The sequence below is a fragment of the Xenopus tropicalis genome, chromosome 3, assembly GCF_000004195.4.
Source record: "Xenopus tropicalis strain Nigerian chromosome 3, UCB_Xtro_10.0, whole genome shotgun sequence".
Classification (NCBI taxonomy): domain Eukaryota; kingdom Metazoa; phylum Chordata; class Amphibia; order Anura; family Pipidae; genus Xenopus; species Xenopus tropicalis.
The window spans coordinates 105,928,936-105,947,615 of NC_030679.2; the positions used below are offsets into that span (position 1 = coordinate 105,928,936).

The 18,680-nt window shown below is 38.0% G+C and overlaps 1 protein-coding gene across 3 annotated transcripts in view; it reads left to right on the plus strand.

Annotated features, from left to right (window-relative positions):
- Window positions 1-18,680, plus strand: part of adamtsl3 (ADAMTS like 3) — a 283,620-nt gene that overhangs the window by 244,526 nt on the left and 20,414 nt on the right. For all 3 annotated transcript variants that reach the window (XM_031899211.1, XM_031899210.1, XM_012959518.3), the window contains 3 exons: window positions 2,664-3,720; window positions 13,348-13,475; window positions 14,108-14,236. In XM_031899211.1, coding sequence (XP_031755071.1) covers window positions 2,664-3,720; window positions 13,348-13,475; window positions 14,108-14,236 — 1,314 coding nt within the window. The remainder of the gene's footprint in view (window positions 1-2,663; window positions 3,721-13,347; window positions 13,476-14,107; window positions 14,237-18,680) is intronic.

The window sequence follows — 18,680 nt, forward strand, 5'->3', positions numbered from 1 at the left end:
TGGCACAAATGAGAGCACCACAGAGCAAAATATATGATATAATGGAAGCTGCTATATTTTTGTACGGGGCAGTCCTGAGCAAATGCCATAAGATTATTGAAACAGTTTATAAGGTGCGCTGTGGCTTAGCACTGCAAAGATGTGTATGTATGGCTGATGGTGGCCTGAAGCATTAGCCGTCTTTGAAAACATCCAAACTAGCTGCAGGTGCAGTCAAGTATGCATCTAATGATTAGGGAATGAAAAGAATGTGCAAATGAAAAAAGTGACATATATTTGCTTTTGATCTAGAAAAGCCGACACATTTGCCATGTTAAAAAGCACTGCTTAGGCTTTATATGAATTTATAGTAAGCAGAAATTGTTGAGAGTGCTCTATGCAACAGACTCTTTCCTTGGGATTTATTTAAGATTAACATGCCACTCTGTTGTGAATTTAGCACTTTAGAAAGCCCCAAGGATTTTCAAGAATTCTCTTGGCAAACGGTTTAATTAAAAGAGAATGGCTTGGCGTAACTAATGATGGAGAACTAGTTGGCAAGGTGGTGGCTGCACAAATGATATAGCGTAGAGTGATTGTTGAAAAACATTGGTGAATTCATTTCATTTACTTGAGAGTGGAAGAAAATGTTTTACCTTTGGGAACCAGTTCAGTATTATACCCATAATATTGAACTAATTAATTGCTAGGCTACTGTATGTAATTAGCAGCTAATCCTTAGGGGCAGATTTATCAAAATATGATTTTCGTACTTTAAAAAGCATGATACAAAAAATCATATTAAATAAGATTTTTTTTGTATTATGCTTTTTAAAGTACGAAAAAATTGTATATGCTAGTACGAAAAATTTGTACTTTGCTCTGCAAAGTATGATTTTTTCTTGCTTGACGATCGTAAACATCAGGAAAAGATTTCTGACTTTGAACCTTCAGTGCAGGATTTTGGAAGCCTCCCATAGGACTCAATGGCACTCTGCAGCTCCAACCTGGCCCAAGGAAAGTCTCCCATAGGGCTCAATGGCACTCTGTAGCTCCAACCTGGCCCAAGGAAAGTCTCCCATAGGGCTCAATGGCACTCTGTAGCTCCAACCCGGCCCAAGGAAAGTCTCCCATAGGGCTCAATGGCACTCTGCAGCTCCAACCTGGCCCAAGGAAAGTCTCCCATAGGGCTCATTGGCACTCTGTAGCTCCAACCTGGCCCAAGGAAAGTCTCCCATAGGGCTCAATGGCACTCTGTAGCTCCAACCCGGCCCAAGGAAAGTCTCCCATAGGGCTCAATGGCACTCTGCAGCTCCAACCTGGCCCAAGGAAAGTCTCCCATAGGGCTCATTGGCACTCTGTAGCTCCAACCTGGCCCAAGGAAAGTCTCCCATAGGGCTCAATGGCACTCTGTAGCTCCAACCCGGCCCAAGGAAAGTCTCCCATAGGACTCAATGGCACTCTGCAGCTCCAACCCGGCCCAAGGAAAGTCTCCCATAGGGCTCATTGGCACTCTGCAGCTCCAACCTGGCCCAAGGAAAGTCTCCCATAGGGCTCAATGGCACTCTGCAGCTCCAACCTGGCCCAAGGAAAGTCACTATACCGAAGCTTGGATGAATCCAAAACTTTCGTACTCGGCGCGATAAATATGATTTTGTTGCACAAATTGTCGCGCTTTTTGATGCGAAGTACCAAAAAATCGCACAAATGTACGAAAATATCTCAGAAAATACGCAAAAGTTGTAAACTTTAGAAAAAATACAATTTTTTTGTATTCGGACCTGTCGTACTTTAAAGAATGTGCCCCTTAGTGTTTGTGTCAGTCTTACCAGAGGAATAAGGCTTTGTTTGTTGGTTCAGAGCAGAAACACTCCTTTCACTTAATCAGTAACAACATTGTCTTGTATAATAACTTAGGGACTTAGGGAAAGTAAATCTTTGCTTTAGCTTTGTGCTATACATCTCTTATTTAGCATCGACAATTGTTATTTATCTCCTGAATACTGTACGCAAATGTAGAGTCTTGTTGTAAATGTAGGTATAGGATCTGTTTTTCAGAAAATTCCGAATTATGGGAAGGCCATCTCCCATATGCTCAATTTTAAGCAAATAATTAAAATTTTTAAAAATGATCTCTTTTTTTTCTCTTTAATAATAAAATAGTACCTTGTACTTGGCCCCAGCTAAAATATAATTAATCCTTATTGTTGGCAAAATAATCCTATCAGGTTTATTTTTTTGTAGACTTAAGGTATGGAGATCCAAATTATGGAAAGATCCCTTATCCGGAAAACCCTATGTCCCGAGCATTTTGGATAACAGGTCCTATACCTGTACTAGTTAACTTGTTTGAGCTTAAATGAAAAAAAAATATTTCCTGGTTTTCCTGTGTTTGTTTCTGAAACACTTCAGAGGTTTTAAAGAGAATTCATGCTAAACAAGTATGACATACAAGTAAAAATATATCTAATATTATAATAAAAATGTATATGTGATTTAAAGATGAGGGGGGTGTCATTCTCTTTAGAGGAGCCTAAATGACTGCAGTTTTTAAATAAATTGATATCTAAAGTGGCATAAAATAGCATACCACTAGTTAGGCTGCTAAAAATTCATCTTTTATTTTGAGAAGAGTTTATATCCGTTCTGTTTATAATTGAATATTCTCTTTTTTTTCAAACCAGCTAAACAACATAACCCAAACAGAGAAACCAGCCCCGAATCCCCGGAAATCCTTAGCATCCACCGTGTCTATATTCAAACTAGACAAGAAAAACGCATTAATTTTACTATTGGTAGTAGAGCCTATTTACTTCCGAAAACTTCAGTCGTCATTAAATGCCCGGTGCGGGGGATCCAAAAATCACTTATAAAATGGGAAAAAGATGACCAGCCACTGAAATATTCCAAAAAACTTGGGGTTACAAAATCTGGATCACTAAAGATACATAACCTAGAGGCGCAGGATATTGGGGTATATAAGTGTATTGCAAACTCAGCACATGAAACTTTTGTTCTCAAGCTTATTGGCAGAGATAATAGACTTCTAGAAGCTCCGAGTTTTGAAAAAGATCATAATGAAGCTAATAATTTAGGAGCAAAATGGCATAAAATGAGCAAAATGTGGAAATCATGGAATAAGAAAAATAATTTGTATCTGGAAGACAGCCAGGCGCAAGAGGAACTGGTCTTACGGAATCTTGAAACCCTGGTGAGCAACTCAGCTGAGGTATATGGCTCCCAAGACTTTAAAGAGAAGAGGTTGGAAGCAGCAGTTCTACAAGGTGCTTATAGTATGGACACAGCTCAGTTTGAAGCTCTAGTAAAGAATATGAGTGAGCTTATTGAAGCTGGGGAAATAAGTGATGACTTTGCATCACAAATCATCTCACACGTTGTAAATGAACTTTCCAAGCCTCAGTCCACAACTGATAAGTGGAAACAAACCACTGAAAACAACAAATCAGACACCAAGTATATAAACAAAGAACCGTATGCGTCAGTGCATTTCAACATTAAAGACGCAGAAGTAGAAAGTGGCAAGCAGTGGCAACAGATTATTCGCAAGCAAAAACCAGGTCAAGTAATGTCCACTAACAGAACCTTGCATTTAATTATTGGAAATTCTGCCTTTTTTACCAACAATACACAGCGTATCACTATACAGTGTGAAGTGGCTGGGGATAGTATTACAAAAATTACTTGGGCCAAAGATGGAGAGCCGTTGACATCATCTGAAAAGTAAGTATGTTTTGTTTTTATTTATCCTCTAGATATTATTATTAACATTTATATATAAAGCGCCAACATATTCCGCAGTGCTGTACAATAAGAGGGTTTCATACATTGGACATACAGAGTAACATATAAAGCAATCAATAACCTATACAAGAGGTGAAGAGGGCCCTGCCCAAGAGAGCTTACAATCTACAAGGAGAAAGGGTTGAGACACAAGGTGTGGGAATGGGCATGACAGAGTTGTGAGAGGTGTGGCACAGGTTATTGCTTTTAACGGCACACTGAGGTTATTTTAAACAAGATTAGGGTAAGCTTCTCTAAATAAATGCGTTTTTAGAGATCTCTTGAAGGCAGAGAGATTGGGAGAAAGTTGTGGGAGCGAATTCCAGAGAAGGGGGGCAGCCCTTGCAAAGTCTTGAATGTGAAGAGGAGGAGGGAGGAGGTGTGAGGAGGGAATGAGAGAGGAGTTGAGGAGCAGGTCAGTAGAGGAGCGTAACAAGCGGGTTGGATGGTACCTAGAGATGAGTTCAGAGATGTAGGGTGGGGCAGAGTTATGAACTGCTTTGAATGTGAGAGTCATTAGTTTGAATTTTATCCTGGATGGTAGGGGAAGCCAGTGCAGGGATTGGCAGAGTGGCACGGCAGAGGAGGAGCGGTTGGAGAGGTGTATGAGCCTGGCAGCAGTATTCATTATGGACTGGAGAGGGGATAGTCTTTGGAGGGGAAGGCCAGTTAATAGGGAGTTACAGTAGTCCAGGTGAGATATTATAAGAGAGTGAATAAGAATTTTGGCAGCATCTTGGGTGATAAATGATTGTATTTTGGAAATATTTCTTAGGTGAAAGTGACATGATTTGATAAGTGATTGGATATGAGTAGTGAAGGACAGGGCAGAATCAAGGATGGTGAAATTGTTAACTGTTATAGATACCTCGGGAACAATGTGGGCGTTGGATGGGGGAAAGAGAACCAATTCAGTCTTAGAGAGGTTTAATTTAAGGTAACTTTGGGACATCCAAGTGGAGATAGCGGACAGGCAGGAAGAGACACGAGTTAGAAGCTCTGGGTTGAGATCAGGAGAGGAAAGATAGATCTGAGTAACATCAGCATAGAGGTGGTACTGAAAGCCAAAAGAATTGATTAATTTGCCAAGTGAGGAGGTATAGAGAGAAAATAGTAGGGGGCCCAGGACAGAGCCTTGAAGAACCCCAACAGAAAGAGGCAAGGGAGAAGACGATTCACCATTGTAAGAGACACTGAAGGCTAGATCGAGATAATTGTTTAGAATAATGTGTACGTTTGTAAGGAGTTCAAAATACTTACGGCAATACCAGTAGAGAATGGCTAGATATACAGCATATGTATCATGTGCACCTTTCCCATTCATACGATTGTGGCAGAGTTTCACAGAAGGAGCATGTACTTACACAAGGCCTTACATTTGTGAAACTGACGTTTAGGTCTAGTATATGGCCCCTGTAACATGTAAATGTATTATTTGTGTGCATTGTAGACCATGCTAAGTTAGTAGTATAAAATATCTAAAATTGTAAAATAAAAAGAAATCTTAGCATCTCTTTAACAGTGTTAGAATATAAGTTACCCTTAACACCTTAAACATAGGCACAATAATAGGTATGGGATCTGGGAAATAGTTTTTTCTTAAAGGAGAACTATCGCGAAAATTAAAATTTAACATAAGGTTCATCATTACTGAAATAAGAAACATTTAAAACATAATCAATTAAATCAAATTGTGACCAATCAAGTTTCTTTTCACTTTCCCCCTCTCAGCATCTGCCTTTCTTCATTCTCTCTTCATGCAGGAGTTGGGAGTCTGATTTAAACGACAGTTAGATCCAATATATCTTTATGGGGGGGCTTCTTTTACCAAAATGTATTAGAGATCACTCTTTTAATTTCACCAGAAATCCTGTCTCTCTACATACAGAACTTGTGCCAAAGTCAGTAACTTTGTTAGATTGTGTTTGTGCTGGAATCAGTAATTTGAGAAACCTGCTAGGAAAGGGAGCCCCCTAAAACATATATTGGATCTAACTGCCAATCATAATCTGACACCCAACTCCTGTATAAATAGAAAATGAAGGGAGACATATGCTGAGAGGGCTAGTGAAGATCAACTTAATTATTTCAGAAACGGTTCAAAATCTGTAATTGATTCTATTTAATTTAGTTTCTTATTTCAGTATGGTGAATGTTATATTAAATTTTTATTTGTGTGACAGTTCCCCTTTAAAATATATAGGGGCCGAATCACTAAAGGTCGTTAACACTTAACACATAGTTTTATGCGTTTAAAAGTGTTTGTTCATTAAGTAACGATCCATCAAAGTAATTTTGCATGTCTTAGTACTCATATTGCAAAGCGTTATGCCCATTGCATTGCGATAATTATCTAATAGAAATAATACAAACGCATAATTCACAGACATGTTTTAAGCATTTAAAACATAAAATGGGGCGATAATTACTGTTAAACATAACACCTCCCAGGAGTAGGCGCTACTAAACAAAATTGCAGCTGGTGATTGTCTGTGGTGACAAGATGGAGTGTTCACCCTAGAGTGATGCATCCTCCAGTGTTTAGGGAAATGGTAATTTTCAGAGCGGTAGTTTTCAGAAAGTAACAGTTACATACGTAATAGCGTGCACTAATATTGCGTGCTACGAATTAACGCAAAGTCTTTACGTTGTACACCTCAATGTAAATCCGGCGCAATACTTTCACATCGGAATGTGACTAAGGATCTGTTAAGATCAAAAAACAAATAAACTCATCCAAAACTCACCATAGGCATAAAGAGGTCCAGGTGCACCACCCTGAGCCTTCTGCTAGGGGAGTGGATATAACCATATGCTTGAGAGCAGGCACTCAATGAGCAGTCATTAAGGTAGACATGTGAAATCAAGTTGATTTATTGACGTACCAAAAACAGAGGTGGCCTTACACGTTTTGTGTTCTCAAAAAACGTTATCATAGGGTTATATGGTTAAAGTAAACATAATTTCAAGCAACTTTGCAATATACATCAAATAAAACGTATGCAGCCTTTTCTTTAATGTAATAATGTGGTTTGAAACAATTACCTAAGCCCAGCCGCCTGCTCTCCTGCTGATCTGGCTGACTGTCCACAGCTTGTCTTCAGCCTGCATCCTCTAAACCCCACAATTCCCTGTACATGTGATATCATAGGAAAGAAACATTACAGTGCAATGCATTGTGTATTATGAAGGTCCTGCATGCAGTCTCTAAGCTTTGGAGAAGTTGTTACAATTTTGTAAGATCAATCTTTTAGTCCCTCCTCCATTGCCAGGATTTCAAATAATGCAGAAAGAGAAGAAACATTTTGCAGCTGGGGCTGTTAGGAGGTGCCTTACATTTTCGCACCCCCCAGTGATTGTACCTTTCCTTGTCCTTTAACAAATTTTAGTCCGGAAGCCAGAGTTCCCCTTTTAGTGTTATGAGAGCACAAAATATGTAAGGCCATTTCTTTGCTACTTCAATAAATCTACTTGATTTTATGTGTCTGCCATAAGTACTGCTCATTGAGGGCCTGCTCTTAAACATATGGATATAAAGATCCATTTAAAGCAGGGGTGCCCAAAAGGTACCTTGTAGATTGTGATCTACCAGTAGAGCTGGTTGGTAGTTGATCTATAAACAGTTCTATTAGAGCACCCTTTTGGGTATAACCAGTTGTTCAGCTGACAGTGCAAGTTATAGTTTCCATTGCTGTGTAACTTGAGGTGGTAGGCCTAGATGCACTAATGTAGAGCCCTCATCAATTATATCTGGGCACTCCTACCCTAAACAGTCTAAGTGATGAGTGCTGACTGACCAGCTCCTGCACTGCTGTTCCTGGGAATTGTAATAACTAAGCTTTTGAGAAGTTTATGAGGTTTTGGCATTGATTTGTCAGGCACAGAATATTGCTGCGTAGATACAATCCTCGCATTCTTTTCATAGTTAGTATAAACATAATCCTAGTAATTGTATTTATCTTTGATTGGTTCTAGTTATAAGACTTACAGAGCTGTGCTCTGTGGTTTGGCTTTCCAAGGGCAGTGCATATCATGGGGCCCTTCTGCAACAACTGGGATTAAATGTGGGTCAGAACAGGTGTTGGGAAAAGCTTCTGGCTAAACTGTGCAGGGAGATTCAGATTTGTGATATACATTCAGCCATGATCTCACCCATCAAACCCTTTCTCCCTAATGCTAGTAATTAAGATAATTTCCACATATCATTAACATTTGTACTGAAATTTCTGGATCATGTAGAATTACATGTCCTTGAGGTGCTGTAGCAAAGGGAGTTTAAGTAATTTGTGCATTGCTAAAAATAACGGACAGGTCTGAGCCAATGTAAATAAATCAGACTTCCGTTAAAGGAGCCACTTTAACGAATAACTTTTAAGGAAGACTTTGCTTTGTGGTCAACAGACTTCTGTCTGTAATATGCGACAATCATAAATTATGTCATACCCAATTAAATGCGATACTTGATAATGCTGAAACATTCCCAGAAATTGATTTGATATTTAATACATGACCTTTTTTTTACTTCTTTAAAGCGACAGTTGAAACATCTTTTCACTACTAAATATATCTGTGTTTGTATCTTGCACTTTACATTTTTGTCTGTAGTGCTGCAATAAAAGGCCAACTAGTAGTCTTTTGTACAGGTATGGGATCCCTTATCTGGAAACCCTTTATCCAGAAAGCTCCAAATTACGGAAAGCCTGTCTCCCATAGACTCCATTTTAATCAAATAATTCAGAATTTTAAAGGGGACCTGTCACCCTAAGAAAAAACTCCAAATTCTTTTCTATCATGCTAGTCGAGCAAAATAAACCTTATTTACACTATACAGATAGTATAAACCTTGTTGCCTTCAGTCTTGGAACTATTCAATCACAGCAAGCAGGCAGCTGCCATTTTGTGGACACTGTTAGGTGATGGGGAGGGAGGGGAAAAGTGTGAAGTGTAGTGACATCTAGGAAATGCTGAATGGAAAGCTAAAGGTATTGTCTGCCCCGCCTCTATGCCAAAGGCATAGGGGCGGGGCAGGCAATATATGATTGACAGCTGGGATTTTTAAATGTCTTTATAAAGGGTATGGATGTGTTATTAAAAAAAAGGAATTTGGGTTTCATGTTTAACTTGAAAAGGACTTTTATTATTCAGCTTTTTATGGCTGGGTGACAGGTCCACTTTAAAACTGATTTTCTTTTTCTCTGTAGTAATAAAACCGTTTTTTAGTAAGTTTACTTTAGGTATGGAGATCCAAATTATGGAAAGACCCCTTATCCAGAATACCCTTGGTCCCGTGCATTCCGGATAACGGGTCCTATACCTGTACTGTGATGTGAATCTCCTGTTCACAAGGTTGGCCGATTAGAAGAGATTGTAATGTGGCTTCAGTGCAGGTTAGGGCTGATCTACAGGACTACATTAAGAAGGTGATTTTATGGTTCTACCCTTAACGTTCCTAGTAGGGATGCACTGAGTTCCAGATTTGGTTAGAGATTCTGCTTTTGTGCCTTGCTAAACTGAATCTTAACCCTTGAAATAATGTGACTTTAGATCACATGATTAAGGAAATCACAGCATTTTTCTGTGCGCTATGTTCTCGGATTTTGTCCCCTTTCCTTATTCATTCAGGATTCCGCAAATTCTGTGTTAAAGATTCAGAATTCCATTTAATGCCTTAAGATGATTGTTAAAGTAAATTATGTTGCTCCCAAAATACAGTTGTTGATTGTCCTTGGCAAATCTTTGAGCACAGTAGTTAATCCATTGCACTTAATGTACATTACATTAGCATTTATATGTTACATATTTACATTCACTGTGCCACTGAGTTGATATTTTCACCTGCAGAACTGTGAAATTGTTCTGAACTGGGTAAACGTAATAATAATATAAAGTGCTACCCTTTGAAACACCACTAGAAATTGTACTACCCTCTCTATGTAACATGCTAAGAACAAGACGCAAAACTTATTAAGCATTGCTATGCACAAGTCATGTAGTATTGATGACTATTCAACTATGATTGAAGCCTTAACGTAATTTGCATTGTCTCATTATGTAATAATTAAAAAACATTTCAGTTTTAGGATGTACATTATTTTCTGCTTTCCTGTTAAGGGCCTGTCCTTTTTCAGTTGTAAGATAAATACATCACATTGGTACCATATCAAAAGGACTCGGTGCTGGTTTGTAGATTCTTGAGCCTTAAAGGTTGCAATCTAAGGTTATGTACTTGAAACACAGGGCGATAACTTGGTTTGTCCATGGACTCAATGAGCTAAAAGTGATGTTCCCATAATGTTGTGTGGTTGTTCATATACACACAGGTTCTGTCTGGCTGATTTTTAGGTCTCTCAAGTTAGTTTCTTTCTTAAGTAAAGATCTAACGTTAATCTTCCAAACTATTTCACTCTTGGAAAGCTAAAGAGTAAAGGCACAAGCCAGGAATTGAATTTATTCTGAAACTTGGCAGTAATTTGTGATAAAGATGGTGCCAGTGAGCCTGGCCAGTGATAGGCATCCTGTGGCTCCCTGACTGTTGTTAAGTTACAGTTCCCCTCATCCTCAGCCAACCATTTCAGTTTGAGCTGCTTACCCCATGGGTTACATCCACGTAGCATTCCTGGTGTAATTTTTGCATGTTCCACATTAATCTATTTATCCGGCTTCCAGCTTTCCTGCTTTAACTTGGACAAAGTCCCCATTATGTAGCCCTTGAGCAGTGTGATTAAATGCAGAAAACCAAGAAGGCTGTAATTAATATTTTCTTAAAAAGGTCTTAAAAATTAGGCAAACCATGTCAAGCATTTAGATTCTGGCATCATGTCCACATACTGGATCTGGCAGGAATCAACAACCCTTGGCACTTGTTTTATTGCAAAGTAAACTTTGCCTATCACCCTGTCACACGAGCCTCAAATTCTTATGGTGCCACGTTGTGGTTTTCAGTGGCAAAATATGAATTCCATGCCAGTGCAAAAATAAAAATCCTTCAGGTTATTGTCAGCTGTGTTTTTCACATCCTCATTGTTCCATAAGAGAATTTATAGATAAGCTTTAAGGTTTGGCACTTTCCCTCAGAATATATAGCACTTCATAAACTCTGAGACGAAGGCAATAAATTGAAAGAACTCAGGAACGATGTTGTGTGACAATAAAGGAATGGTTCCCAGCACTTATCCTGACAGACTCCTAACAAGGCAGTTGAAAATGATCTCTCATTGGCCAAAAAGCCTTTACTCAGAACCAGAACATTTTAAATTAGCAGTTCAATATAAGGCTAATAAAATTATTAGCACTCCAGTCTAGATCATGGAAGTATGTAACAGTAGACTTGAGACTTTAAAACAAAAAGCAGAGTACATACCTAACATAAACCTATTATTGGGTTTGGATTAGTAAAGAGTAACAGTATATTGTTTATTTAAATAGGGCACTGGTTCCTAGGAATAATTTACTGTTGTTGTTTACAAATGCTCGAATTTGCATCCTGGGGAACCCTGGAGCTACTGCCACCACCCTGTTCCCACATGGGCCAGCATCATAACACACAGTGGAAGATGCGCCTATAAAAGAAGGCACAATTTTGACATCAAGCAGCATAAATTACAGCATTCAGAACATTTTAACCAAATTTGCATCTGATCGATGTCAGAGCACACTTGCTTGCATTTTGACACATTGGCCACAATTGAGCTGGACACAACTCCCCCTCCTCAGTGGCATATATTGAATTGCTGAGAAAAAAAATGCATTTTGGGTGAAAAAAAAAAAACATAGTGAATTGCCTCTGAAATTACACTTGTCACACTGCACGTGCAGTTGTACATGATATTTAATGTCTCTGCTGTTGTTACAGCAGAAGCCTATGGTACAAAGGGCTTTTTGATCATGGTAGCAATTATCAAAATGCTTGAAATGTCAGTATAGTGGCTTCTATTGACTACAGTTGGAACTGCTTCAAGTACTTTAGCCTATAGACCATAATTATACCTCAAAATGATGATTGCTTACTCATGGAATTTCCTGTTTTGGTCCATCCTTACTCATGGAACCTCTTATTCTAGTGAGTAGAAAACGAAGCATGAAGTTTTGTTTGCTGCTTTGGCAGTAATGATTGCTCTTGGGCCATAGCCACAGTAAAACAAATCACCGTAAAGAAATATTAAAAGGCAAAAAACACACTTTTCATTTCATTGCCTTGATTAGCATATGTTCACAGTGGGCATTACAGAGGGACAATAGATAGCATTCCTGCTTCTTGGTGCTAAAGTCTTGGATTAATTTCCATACAGGCACTACACAGTTTGCATGACCTCTAAATGTTTGCATAGATTTTTTTTTTTTGGACTTCCTTACATTGAAATCAAATTTGTAAGCGAATTGCCTTCTAATGGCATTGGCACTAGAGTGTGTTCAGTCTGTGTTCTGTTGTAGACAGCTGCAAAGAGCTAAATTACCAAGTGAATGTACAGTACCGTTCACAGAGCATGGTCCTTATTTGGAACCATGTGATCACTTATTTACTGGTTCAGGTTCCCCTTAAACAGACAGTTGTCTACACAAGAGACTGTATCATCTTTAATCAAACACAGACGTTTGGCATTGTGATTTACCATTGCATTGAATGCTCTGAGCTTTGCCGATGTTCCTAGGACCAAATAACAAAGAAGTCACCATGAGATCTAAAATATTAAAGGAGAAGGAAAGTCATTTTGGCATTTTACTGCCAATAGATTAGTGCCACCTAGAACAATATATTTATTCTGCAGAAAGCTTTACTATACCTGAGTAAAAAGCCCTAGAAACTCCATCTGATAGCAGCTGCCATTTAGCTTGGTCTTGGTAGCTTCCTGCTGCAGTTATAGGCATTAGAAGCTCAGATCACACATTCCTAAGGGTGAGGGAAGTGAGTTATTATGCATTCTTTTGGGAGGGGGAGCAGGAGAAGAGAGGGGGAGAGGAGAGAACTGAGCAGACTCAATCCCCAAACCTGAAGGAGCCCTAAAAGAGAGGAAGTCTCATACCGAAAAACATGTTCCCAAAAAAGAAGATAGAAGACTCAGTGCAGCTTTTCTGTGAGTGCCTATGACTGTATTTACATAGACCTTTATAATGCAGCTAACTTAGTTTTAACCTTTCCTTCTCCTTTAAAAGTTTGGTCTAGTAACCTATTGCAACTAGATGTTTCACACAGCAGACCAGAAAATACAAACTGCGAGTTACTAGAAATTATACTGATTTTCCTCTTTTATTATATTACTATTTAAATCTTTAAAAAACTTGCACCCTTGTAGCCATTTCTATTTCAAATTTGCCATTTCCTGGTACATTACATGGGACAGAACATGGGGCTGCCAATGATGCCACTTTGTTACATCATACACTGATATGTCAGACAGTCTTTTTTAGAAATGCATTTCTTAGACATACTTGACCCATTTCTCTATGTTATCCAAAGACAGAAAACAGCCAACAAATAAAAGTTAGTCCTTAGTGAGCTTCTCATTTGCCAAAATTACCTTTTTTCAAATATAAGTGAGAAAGATTAAATTATACCTTTTTTTTCCTTAGGATTGCAATGGAAAACAATGGGATATTACAAATCCTCAGCCCAAGTGCTAGAGATGTTGGTTTATATGAATGCAAAGCAATCAATGAATATGGCTCTGATAAGGAATCTTCAAGGCTGAACTTTGCAGGTAATTCCCCAAAAATGTTAGGATGGAGTATGATGATAATGGTAACCATTCTTTGAACCTGTAAATTATGATAGCAGCATGAAGGTAGCATTGTAGACATTTACTTCCTTTGGCTTGAATTCCGGACAAATAAAGCATCCTTTGTACACTGGCTTTTGTGATTAAAATAATAAATTCTCAGAGCTTCCATTATCATTCACTATTCCTTTGGCCAGTCCATAGTAACACGATTCTTGGGAAAGAACTCAACGCATAGTTGGCTTAGCATTTTTTATTAAAAAATCTAATAAAGTAATGAGATAATGAATCAGGTCTTAACTGAACAGATTGAGGAAATTGTGCATTTACTATAGAAGCAAAACTGGTGCCTGATCTTTTATATATATATATAGTTTTTCTTTTTTTGGGTTCACCAGACCTCAGCCATGGATCAAAATGCCACAGCTACTTAGCCTTAGTTATATCACAGAAAGAAAGTCTTTACCTGCTGTTTGAGAAATAGAGACGTAATATTACCAATGTCTTCCACCATTACTGACAGTTAATAGTTTATATTAGTAGCATGCATCATATGACATGTTTTTCTTATTTCTTAATCAAACGAAATAATCTTATTTTTATTTTATCCAAAGAAAGACCTGCCATCCAATCCTCTGAAAAGAATATCACATACCTGGAAGATGGTAGCATCATTGCACTTGTGGGTGGTACTGTAATGGCAAGGAGGGGAGTAAATGTAATGGTGCAATGCCCTGTAAAAGGTAAGAGAGTGTATGCATTACAATAAGGTCTAGTACTTTTGCCATTCAGGTTGCCACTCTTCTTTATTCAAAACACATAAAAAAATCACTACATAAAAGAGAATGAAGCTCATCAAAAATCCAGTTCTTAAACCCTTGCAGTGGCCAGATCGGTGTATCCCTAATATACATGTATTATGCATGTGTGGCTAGCCCATCCCACTGACACCAGGTTATTAATTAACATTCAGGGACGGGCTGGGATGCCGGAAAAAAACCCCCAAAACCCAGTAGACCCCGGCCCTCGTGGTCCCCACTGATCCAGACTCGATCCCCGTCAATGCTCACCCTTTGACCTCCCTCCCCAAATTGTGCCTAGGTAAGTATCAGATAAGAACACTCATGCGGAGGGGTGTGTGTGTGGACAGCAGAGGCCCTGCACATCCCAGTCCAGATTAGATTTACAATAATAGTGAAGCACAGGGAAACAGATAGCATTGGGTCTATTAGTGTGTTTCTATAGAAACAGCAACGCTAGCCCAAGATTGGAGCACAGACTGCTTCATTTGTGCTCTTTGGGTTGATTATGTAGTTGCTACCATGAGACCAATGGCATAGTCATAGCCAGTAAAACCTTTAATCTACGCATGTGTCTACACCCAAGCCTAAGTATGATCTGAAAAAAAGACATGAAGGTATGTTCTTTATTTTTTTGATAGGAAATTCTTTAACTTACTTCAGCAGACACAAGAATCACCACTGACTATCCAAACTTCAAGGCATTTATAGCACTATCAAATTATAATAGTAATTTTACATATTTGGGCTTTCTATGTCCTTTTAACAAGTGACCAATAATTCCTATGTGCTGATTGGTTCATATGTGTTATTGCACCTGGGCAAATGTATTGTTTTCTATTACATAACCCCTAGAATCATTTGGCAGTTTAGTACACAACATTTCAGTAAATTCCTTTTCAGAATCCACCTAGAATCTCCCTTATCTTCCTGCTGTACTTCTCTACATATATGCACATACTTATACCATCCTATTTATCCACTCACTTATATTATCCAAGCCAATCCAATTATTAAAGGCATAAATAGAATCTACCATCACAACAACATTCAGAGGGGAATTCCACATCCTCACTGCCCTTACTGTGAAGAACCACCTATGCTGCTTCAAATGAAAGTTCTGTTCCTGAAGTCTAAATGGGTGGCCTCTGGTTCGTTAATCTTTACCACAACTCCTTGCAATCTATTTCTCGGCCAGCTTTCCATCCAAGTACATGTTCCAGACCAATATTCTTATATTTAACCAGTAACCTTCTGTGTGGTACTGTTTCAAATGCTTTAAGTCTAAGCAGATTGCATCCTTTACTATCCCAGAGTCTAGCTTCCTGCTCACCTCCATATAGAAAACAATTAAGGCAAGATACATTTCCCGTAAAACCATGCTAACACAAAGGGGCACATTTTTTTTCTTACTTCTAGATAATTTAGAGATTAGAAGTGTTTTTTTTTTCATTATAATTCCCAGAAAAATTTGAGTTTTTTTTGTAAAATAAAAATTCGCCAGGTTTGATCTGTCATGTTCAAGGGGAACTTAATGCCCTCATTGTTTTCAGTTTCACACCTTTCAGTTCGAAGTTAATCCCATCATTGTTTTCTATTTCACCCAGTTTCAAATGAAACTTAAACTCATTATTGTTTTCCAAGAATAAGTGTCAATGCTCCTAAAATGGCTGCTGGTGCAATTCCTGTTTGGGAAAAATAAATGGGAACGAACGTCCATTTTAAACCAGATTTTTCGAGTTTTAACAATGCTTTGACTCGAAAAATTCGGGATTTTCAAATGTAAACTCAAAATTTTCGTGCGAATGATTTAAGCATTATTGTGACATTTTATAAATACAGCAATGATCAAGTTTAATTCAAATTTATACCATGTTGAGTTTGGTAGGTTTGGCAATCACAGAGTTGAGCTGAGCTGGGATTAATACCTTCAGGCCTTGGTCAAGCCATTATTAGAATTGGGTCTATTCAAAGAAGCCTTTATAAGTTGGTTTCTCAGTTGTGTAGACAAACAAAATGACCTCCCTGCTAATAAGGGCCCAACCTCTTGCTTCATTTTTTTTACTATTTACATATATAAACAAATAATTATTTACTGCAGTACCCCTTTTCATCTCTATTGTAGCTTGTCTGATAGCTTTTTTGCATGCTTTATTTGCCCCATTGTAGGTAATAAACTTTTCAGCTTTAAATGCCTTAAAAGTGCATTTTTATAAGCTAAATGTTACCTAAAGGAAGACACATTTGCTTCTTAATATATTGTTTTGTGGTATAATGACCACATATGTATAATTTTCTTATAACTCTTAACAGGCAATTAACATTTAACAATTGTATTCTGCACACATCTGATTAAATTCTAAGGGTTACTGGACCAGGCAAGCTCTTAACCATTACATTTTGGCACACATGGGGGCAGATTTATCAATTTGTGAGTTTAGAGCTTAATACGAACAAATAAAGGAGGAGGAGGAGACTGCCTCATACCTTATTTATTTGTTTGTAGAACCACATGGTGACTCTGCCTAAGCTGATCAGAAAACCCTGCACTACACTGATGAGCCTCAAGAAGGGCGAAACCGGTCTGTAGTTGGGAATCTGATCAGCTATTGTCCTGGCTTCAGCTTCAAACCCAGTGGGTGAGCTGTAGCCTATAGGATAAAGCCATGTAAATGGGATTTTTTTAAGAGTTTGGAATTCATTCCCAGAATTCCTTTTGTGAGCTTAATACGAAAAACTCACCCACGTTCTATTTATTCCTATGGGATTTTTAGAAGCATATTTATCAAATGGTGAGTTCTAACTTTCACCCATTGATAAATACACTTCTAAAAATCCCATAGGAATAAATGGAACGTGGGTGAGTTTTTTTGTATTAAGCTCTAAACTCACATTTTGATGGTGTTTGCCTGATAAAAAAAAGTCAGAACCTGGCTATACAGCCTGCCGTTACTATTGCCTACTGGAAGAATGTAAATGATAGCTGGCATGGCAACATTCGGGTGTTTTTACCATCACAGAAACAACTGTTACATGCGCCATGAGAGCTATATCAACAAAATATCTTCAGTTTAAATGTTTAGTATTTCTGCTTGCAAATGATCCTGTAAAACAGAGCCCCTTGTGTTAAAAGTTTTTTAGCTATATGTTTTATTAAAGGAGAAATGGGGATCATCCAGACTAGTAAGTAGCACAAGCTGTAAACACAGCACATGCAATGCATGAACAAGCCTGTAAATTAGCACATTTGTATTTTATATTATATTCTTTTATAAAAAGGAAGCAATTTATGGTGACTAAAATTCTTTATAAGCCAACAATGAACTATGTAACACAGCTGACTGGGCTCATCATTCCTGCTGTGATCAGAGGACAGTTAGTTATTTCTGATAGATTCACCTTTTTTTAAAAAAACAAAAACCTGTGGCTTTGCAGATTTTTGGAACACACAACTACGTTGGGTGCCAATTTCCATCAGTATAGTTCCAGGAACATTTCAAACTGTGTCTAGATTTCATTCTTTCAATTAAATAACTGCTAGTACCCCTAATATTTTCAGTTCCTTTTCATAGATACGTTTTATCTAAGTAGTGAGCTTAGTTGTCCCAACTCTGTGAAGGCTCATTACAGAATGTAGCTCTGATGGAAGGATCTCTAAAAGTAAAAACAAAAAAATAGGATTATAGATAAAAAGCCCATGTATTTAAATACCGGGTAAAATCGCCTCTTTTCATTGGTTTAAATCTTCATGCATGATGCCTTTTGAATTATGCCGGACCAGTAAAGGACTTAACTCCATGCATTTATTTGATCAGATTACATGCTTTACCTCCTACTCTGGTTCAGAATATTTTAATGGGGAACTCTACGTAAACACAACTTAAGCTTTTTGAAAGTAAACATAATTTCAAGCAACTTTGCAATATACATCAATTTAAATGTTTTTAATGTAATAATATGGTTTGGAACAGTTCCCTAAGCCTGGCCCCTTGTTCTCCTGCTGACCTGGCTGAATTTGAGACTCAAAAAAAATGTAAAAATAGTTGACAGTCATCAGCCTGCCTTCGGCCTGCATCCTCCAAATCCCACAATTCCCTGTATACGTGATGTCAGTAAGGAAAGGAACATCCCAGCGCAATGCATTGTGGATTATGTAGTTCTTGCATACTGCTTGAAGGCTGTGGAAAAGTTGTTACAATTTGTAACATCAATGTTACCTCAACTATTTTGGATTTCAGCATATAACATTGGTATTTAATCATACTTTTTGAAGGAACAGATTACAGTGATAGGTATATTAGGGGTTTCCATGTTGTGTGGGGCTCTTTAACACATTTTGGTTCAAACCTGGAGTTCCCCTTTAAGGAATATATGAGAGTGAAAAGTC